Consider the following 8717-nt stretch of genomic DNA (forward strand, 5'->3'; position numbering starts at 1 on the left):
ATGCAGTTCTGTGTTTAACTGAAAAACACACACACACACACATTTTTACGTTCAAAGTTTCCCCCTTCCTGTCCACATGGTAAGCACGTGGTGAGCATGCGGATGTCACATGCGGTTCTCTGTCAATAGTTCATTGTCTCTTTGTCAATACATTTATTGTGCTTGTGGAGGCTGGTTGGCGCTATTTCAGTAATTAGGGGGGTTTTTAACAGTAAGTTCTTGTTTGTTCGGGAATCTGTTAAGGCACTGATCCTCCGCCATACCTTACATTATATTGTCAAGCCGGTTCTCGGAGGGATACGCCGTAGTGGAGTTCTCGACGCTACCATCCACCCCAACGGAGCAGCCGCGGCCATCTTCCGGGGGTCGGAGGAGCCCGGCCGACTGGAAGCGAAGGAACGGCCGCGACCACGAGGGGAGAAGGGGCTCCTAACCGACCGCCTGGATGGGTCAAGGCCACTGCCATGGGTGGAGGACACCCCTACCAGCCACTGAAACATGGCAGGGTCTGAGACCACCGACCGCGAGCGGGGAGGGTCTCCCGGTCGACCGCCTGGATCGGGAGAACCGCTGCCAGAGCGGGGGAGACCCCTTCTGTTCCCCGAGAACATGTCCATTTATTAATTTATTTGTTAATAGCAGTGTAATAAACGATAACAACCAGCTGCCTGTACATTATTCCTTACATATAGCATATGTATACAATATTAGTTTGATGCCAATACAATCAAATGTCATTGGTTCTCTCAAGTGTCTCATAACCTTTGCCATATAGGCACCATATTTGATTAGAGAGCTACAATGGAAGTAAAGATTGTCAATTAATAATGACTTAAATTTTCCTCAAATAAAGCTATGGCTTTAGAAGACAGAATAAAATGCACAAGTTGCATGGATTGCTTTAATGATGCTTTTTTGTCCTTTTTGGACCTTGACAGCTTTCATTGTAGAGCAAAGATCTAAGTGAAGATTCATAAATAAAATGTTGTCGTTGGATGCCAAAAATAAGGTGTAAGGTGAGTAAATAATGACACAATGTTTATTTTTGGCTGTGATATTCCTTTTAGAAACTGTATTGAATCTTGGTATTTTCATGTTGGAAAACTGATGTCAATTTACAGCACAGCATGCACAGTACGACTGACTGAATAGACAAACCTCCAACTCTCTCTCCATCCTTATTTCCTCAGGAAGATGGGCGATCTGTGGCTCATCAGATCTCACTGGCACTGACTAATACAGCTGGTATGCATACATGATACAACTGTGTGAGGCATATCCTGTGGAAAAAATGTTCACCTAAGTGCTTCGTTTCCTTAACTGCTATCGCTGCTCTACTGAACTACAAAGTCAAGCATGTACTGTATTGTGTGTGTGTGTGTGTGTGTGTGTGTGTGCATATCCCTCATGTTGTTTAGATATACCTTACTGTCTTTATGACAGTCCCCAACATGTATCATGGAGCATGTTTGAAGCATATTATCAAGCTGACATTCTGTTTATAATCAGTTTTCATGTGATTAAGAAAAGTAGAGAATGTATCAACCTGATATTGTTAAGTATGTTTTTGAGCTATTAAGGGCTTTGGGGTCTCTTTGAGAGTCAGGAGATGCGTAAGTGTTTATCTGGACATGGTGGATGTACCTCCTGAGGAAACATCACACAAGGCACATTTGACCTCCTCATTGTTGTTTCTATAGAACAGCAGCATTATTGTTCCCTGATGTAAAATGTGGCCCCCTTGTTTGCCTTCAAAGCCTTGCTGACGCAATACAATCAGATATGCAAAGGTTAATGTGTTATCGTGCTATCAGCAAAATTGTTTCAGGCCTAAAACCAATAGAACACATTAATATTTTAATAGCGGAGGCGGTTATGTTTTAATTATGAAAGCACTGTATGTTCAACTTGCAATTTGACAGGTTGAAACAAGCTTTACAGAATAGCAAAGAATATTTTCAATTTCACATTTACAATTAATGAGGCCCTTTTGATGCATGCTTGCTCATTAACAGATTTAATGGGTGTTTGCCGCTACATAGCGAGAAGCATAAACAAAACATACAGGATAACACAGGGCAGAATTTAAAGTGCTGCAGTATTGGGAGCTTTTAACATCACAGAACAGGTTGACTGAGACAACATGCTTATTTGCATGTGCATATGCATAGCACACAAGGCACTGGCTGCACAGTCTGGTAAATGATTAAACATGCTGTTAAGCTGCATGGATGTTTACTCTGCGACATGTAAAAAGCTATTTTAGGATCAATTTCTACTTGATCATACTCATACTCAATAATTACTTCTGTTCCTTTTGTATGTTTAAAAAAAAAAGGAATAGTTCCTTAAGGTAACAACTGCAGGTTACCACTATAAAGAGTGGCTGTTACCTTTAATTTTTTATTTTGTTTAAATTAATAGAGAATAAATTAAGATTGATGCTTTCATATTGTTTTATCTAGTAAGAATAGCTTGCTGCAATCATGTCTGCTTGTAGCGGACATGTGACCATGCAAAGTGTCTGTTTGATCTGTAAATACATTGCCCAATTTGTTTATAAAAAGGTTAAATGGGTTGTTTTTAAATCACTGGAATATGATCAGTTTATATGAATATATAAAAACAGTCTGCTGTGTACAATCTACATAAGCCAAAAACTCCATGGGTGAAAGTTGAACACTGATGGATAAAAGTATTGATCCTTAGCAGTCTTAGTGGCACAACACAGTGTGAGTCCTCTCAAGGAACATAGAACATCCATGTCACAGCAGAGATCATTAAAAAAAGAGCAAAACAAGTGTTTCTCACCCCATAGATTTGACAGACTTCACATTTAGTGAGCTGTAAATGTGATATCCCACTGTTTTTCTATAGATAAAAACATGTTTTCAGGGGATAATAGCATAACAAATGAGCATATGTTGTTTTGAATGCTGGTCCACAACATCTATCCATCCATCTATTGCTGCCTTAAGGGGGCTATTTTTCACCTGATCGAAGCCTTTAACCTCGTGCAATTCCCTGCCTACATGCGTGGATGTTGTATTTTTGACTGTACGCAACCCATCATTTACATTTTTTTAATCAACTGAATACTGTCCACAAAACTTTTAGACTGTCATTTAAGGGTTCAGTTTCTGGAGCACAGAGTCAAGTGACACAACAACATGACATCGATTTCCGTGAAGCGCTTCTACAGGCGCAGAGCCAACAAAAGTGCCACTGGTAAGAAACATCTTCCAAGTTTTTGCACTGATAAGCATGATGTCCACATATGGGGGTTTTGGGACATTATTCCCTCAAAAGTAGAAAAAAAAAACATGTTAGTTATTTTGAATAACTTTCAACATTAACACATCTGTGGGTCATTTTGCTTCATTTTAATATAAATTATTTTGTTATCACTGGACACTACGGTTCTATTTATTAACATTAAACGCATTCCTGTATTCACTGTACTGTTTCACAATGAGAATCAATCGGTTCATCCAAAAGCTTTCAGAGGCATTATATGGATGAAAACAAGGTGCATTTCGAACTGTTCTGAGAACAGTACAGACAGACAGCACACTGGCGGTTAAGTCATTCACTAATTAGGGAGCAAGGGAAGTGCATACACTCCTAAAATCTAACCAAAAGTTCAGTTACAGGCTGGAGATGATGTTTGGACCACGCAACATGTTTGGCAGACATGGGACAAAAGGTAATTTTGTCCCATGAGGTACAAAGGTAAAAAGTGCTTAGATTCAGAATTCATAATATATAATTTTATTTTAACATGGTTGGCAATGATTGGATGATGCTGGCCATTACTTTATGTTATTCATTTATGTTATTTATAATATATGAATTATTTAGGCTCAATTCTGATTCTGTAACAGCTCAAAAACATGAATAACCAGCATTCCTGGAAACATAATAAACAATTTGATTAAAATAAATCTGACTTTCTATCGTTTAAAATGTCACAACTTAGTCCCGCTGTCCACATATGTGGACATCAATTTTATTTACATACATTTTTAAAATTATGAAAAAAAATGTTTTACTATTTGCTCTAGATTGTATTTTAATTTTATCTGGATTTCTGGATTTTTTTGCATGTTTATTAGGTGCTACTTGCTACATATCAAAAAGGGAAATGGACAATTCACACAGCAGTCACACTTGGGTCTCATGAGGTTAAATTAGTTAAACATTTGCTTAAATCTTTCTATCTATCTATCTATCTATCTATCTATCTATCTATCTATCTATCTATCTATCTGTCTATCTGTCTATCTATCTATCCTTTTCACTCCAAATTGTTAAGGGGGAAAAAGCATATTACTGATAATTTGAAAAAAATAAACTGTGGAATTTTTATTGGCAATGTATATGTACTGTAAATTAACAAATATATATATATTATTTTGCCCTATTTTAATAATTTGCCATTATACATTATAAAAAATAATTATTGAATTCTCTGAAAATAACAGAATACTTTACTTCTCACAAGCACAGACCTCTACAGTGCAAGGAAGATGTTCTCTCATTGGCTGTTGAAGAACTGTGATGTCATCGCTGGACTGCTATAAGAGTCCAACTGATAGTCAGAGGAAAATTTAGTCCACAAGACCTTTTGCATTCAGCTGAGAGCACCCTGATCATGTAAGAGAAACACAATTAGAAAAGAATGGCAGGGAGTATAAAAGAGATGTGAAATAGCAACCAATGCATACACTATTAATTAACACTATGTAAGACCAGAAACTTAAGTCTTAGATCTTAAGAGAAACACAATTGAAAAGGATTGTATTTGGAAATCTTATGGGAATCCAAGAAGAGTGGAATTAAGTTGGACGACTCAAAAACACTCTCCTGCTTCTAGTAAGTGGATTTACTACCAATGTTTTTGTTTCAATTAATGGATATTCTCCTTTGAAATTATAAACATGCAAAAACATTCACAATAATTCTCATCCTAGGCTTAAAAAAAAAGCTTGTCATTAAGAAAAAGTGATAACATGTAATTGTTACCTTAAAGATCTACTGTATTTCTACCTGATCTAACCCTTTAAATGACATTCATTGGTTTAACCTAGGGTTATCCAGGTTGATTTAATCATGTTAAATAATATTTGCAATTTGAATTAAATCAGGTCATTTAGACGTTTCCAGATTCTTTCCACAGTAAGCACATTTTAGGTTACCTGACCAAATATGCTTTCTGAGCTGAAATATGCCCACTACAAAGCTGTTTTTTTTTTTAAAAAAATTTATCAGTTGCACTCAGGGCAATGTTAACCTAAAATGTGTTTCCTGTGGTAACATCTAAATTAACTGCTCAAAAATATTATTTAACACCAAAGAATTCATTAGGTTACACCAACAAAACCTATTTTTAAGGGTTTTATCAGGCAGAAATAGCTCCAATTGCAAGTTACACTTTTTACAATTTGTATTGCTCTCAGCATACTTTATGTTGACTTGCTCTCATTTGGTTGTCATTCAGGTCATAGTTCATGGAGGAAGAGGACACATGGAGCCTAGGGAACACCTCCATGCACATTAACATTTCCCTAGGCTCAAATGATTCCTCTACGGTCTTTCTATCTGGGTCTGAGTACAGCGATGCTGAGATGGTCTTAATAAGCATCTTGATGGGATTGTTGGTTCTGGGCATCGTCTTCGGCAATGTGCTGGTCATCAGCGCCATTGTACGATTCCAGCGTTTACAGACGGTCACCAACTACTTTATAAGCTCTTTAGCTTGTGCCGATTTGGTCATGGGCCTTCTGGTGGTGCCTTTCGGCGCATGCTACATTCTCCTCAACACGTGGCACTTTGGAAACTTCTTCTGCGAGTTCTGGACAGCCACCGATGTGTTGTGTGTGACTGCTAGTATTGAGACACTGTGCGTGATTGCCCTGGACCGTTATTTGGCAATCATGTGGCCTTTGCGCTATCACTCCATGCTTACGAAGAGGAAGGCGTGTGGGGTGGTGGTGGGGGTGTGGGCCATCGCTGCCCTTATCTCCTTCCTACCTATCCACATGAAGTGGTGGGTGTCAGATGAACCCGAGGCATTGAGCTGCCTGGAGAACACTTACTGCTGTGACTTCAACACCAATGCCGCCTATGCTGTGACCTCGTCCATCATCTCCTTCTACATACCACTCATCATCATGGCTTTCGTATACAGCAAGGTCTTCCAGGAGGCCCGCAGGCAGCTTCAGAAAATTGATCGCATTGAGGGCCGCATTCGGACACAAAGCTTCAGTACCCAAGAGGGAAATGAGGTGAAGATCAGGAGGACTAGGTTTGGCATGAAGGACCACAAAGCCTTGAAGACCTTAGGGATCATAATGGGAACGTTTACCCTTTGTTGGCTGCCGTTTTTTGTGCTCAACGTGGTGGTGGCCATCTGGAAAGTGGATAGCATCAGGTTGTCTTTCAGAATATTGAACTGGATTGGATATGCAAACTCAGCTTTCAACCCATTAATCTACTGCAGGAGTCCTGAATTTAGATGTGCATTTCAAGAGATCCTATGCTTGAGAACTTCTCATCTGCCCTCTACAAGGAATCAAAAAGGATATATCTGCAGTGGCCACAGCTGGCAGGTGCATATGAAGAACACTAGACAACGAGATCTCTCACCTTCTAACTGTGAAACAGAAATAGGGGCTGACTGTTTGACCGCAGGCACCAAAAACACAAATGGGAATAGTAACAAAGCTGTGACATCCATCATTTAGCCAATATTGAATATGAGTAAAAAAGCCTTTATATGTGTTTTATATGTGTATATATGTTATATCTTGTTTTAAAGCTCTAAAGATATGGAGCCAACGTATCTGGATATAAAGAATATCCAGATCCTAAATGATAATGCCTGGTTTTAATGTGGCCATTGTGATACTTTGTTGAGTCCTAACAAATGAAAATGATATTAGTAACTATGCTTGTGCTACAATGAGGGAATGTGTTTTGTAGAGCGCACATGAAATCCAGGTTGTAGATTGAAATTATAGAGTCTACCTCTGGATTCCACTAACTACCTCATGATATTCATGTCTCAATTGAAACCCATGTGGATACTCTGCTGAAAAAGCAGCTCAAAGCTTTTTGACTGGCCTTAGCTGGTCTCCCTGCCTGGTCAGAAAAGTCTGTTGGCTGGGGGGTTTAGAGGGATTTTGGGCACTTTTTAGAACCAGCTAAAAATGACACCAACATTCCCATGTTAAGAGACTTACTTAAACCAGCTAAGACTAGTTTAGTCTGGTTCGCCTTCTAACTGCGAAACAGAAATGGGGGCTGACTGTTTGACCGCAGGCACCTAAAACAAAAATGGGAATTGTAATAAGCTGTGACATACATCATTTAGCCAATATTGAACATGAGTAGCATAAGCCTTGATATTCCTGTATCTTGTTTTAAAGCACTAAAGATATGGAGCCGATGTATCTGGATATAAAGAATATCCAGATCCTAAATGATAATGCCTGCTGTTAATGTGGCCATTGTGATACTTTGTTGAGTCGAAATAAATGAAAATTATATTAGTAACTATGCTTGTGGTACAATGTGGGAATGTGTTTTGTAGAGCGCACATGAAATCCAGGTTGTAGATTGTAATTATAGAGTCTACCTCTGGATTCCACTAACTACCTCATGATATTCATGTCTCAACTGAAACTCATGTGGATACTCTGCTGAAAAGGCAGCTCAAAGTTGTTTGATTGGACTTAGCTGGTCTACCTGCCTTGTCAGGATAGTCTGTTGGCTGTGGGGTTTAGAGGGATTTTGGGCACTTTTCAGAACCATCTAAAAATGAGATCAACTTTCCCATGCTAGGAGACCAGCTTAAGCTGGTTTAAGCTGTTTTTTTTTGTTTGTTTGTTTTTTAAGCAGGGTGGTCAATTTATGCATTTAAAAATGCTTCAGCTATTGCAAACCCTTCTGAAATTTAAACGTACAAGATATTAATTATTTATATCAATAAATCACTAGATAAAATGCTAATTCTTGATATCAGGTATGAAATTACTACTAGTGAAAGTGCTAACTATTGATAACAGTAATTAGGTTTGCACTAGTAAAAATTAGGGTTGTCAATTGATTACAGTGTTTAATCAAATTTATTACATGACACGCTGATTCATTAATCAAATTAAATCACAATTAATCGCATGTATAAATATCTGTTGAGAAAGGCCCTCCATTTGAAAGCAAGAACACTTTCTAATCTTATGCTATCGCTATTGTCAAGCAAGCCTGAGTATGGGTTGTTCTTTGTACAGCTGCATGTTGCCTATACAGCTTGAGTTTCGCTTACAGCCCCCTGTTGAAAACAGTTGGTACTTCAAGCTTGAGTTTCTCCGATGGTCAAAATATTGCTTATTACAGTCCGAAGACATGATTAATTGCATAAAAACATTTTTAACATGTTATTTTGTATATAATTTATCACAAGCGTTAAATAATACCTTAAACTGAAAGCTCTAGTAAAAACATAAATACTTGATATAAGTACTCGTTAAAATACACATTTTTGATATCAACAATGGAATTTCAAAAAGTACTGGAGTGTGTATTTGTACCAAAACATGTGGAAGGTGGAATTTTAAGAGCAATGGAGAGCTGTTTTGTCCCAGACAGACTTTCCAAAACATTCCAAAAAGAGCTTGTGTAGGCTCACTTAAAGACACAGTCTTCGATATCTGTCT

At 38.1% G+C, this 8717-nt stretch overlaps 1 protein-coding gene across 1 annotated transcript; it reads left to right on the forward strand.

Moving 5' to 3' along the window:
• The first annotated feature begins 4642 nt into the window (after nt 1-4642).
• On the forward strand, nt 4643-7832 carry LOC127628163 (beta-2 adrenergic receptor-like). The gene is made up of 2 exons (XM_052104885.1): nt 4643-4875; nt 5501-7832. The coding sequence occupies exon 2, from the start codon at nt 5511-5513 to the stop codon at nt 6744-6746; it is 1236 nt and encodes a 411-aa protein (XP_051960845.1). The 5' UTR covers nt 4643-4875; nt 5501-5510; the 3' UTR covers nt 6747-7832.
• Nucleotides 7833-8717: the final 885 nt, after the last annotated feature.

The sequence above is a fragment of the Xyrauchen texanus genome, chromosome 34 (genome assembly GCF_025860055.1).
Source record: "Xyrauchen texanus isolate HMW12.3.18 chromosome 34, RBS_HiC_50CHRs, whole genome shotgun sequence".
Lineage (NCBI taxonomy): Eukaryota > Metazoa > Chordata > Actinopteri > Cypriniformes > Catostomidae > Xyrauchen > Xyrauchen texanus.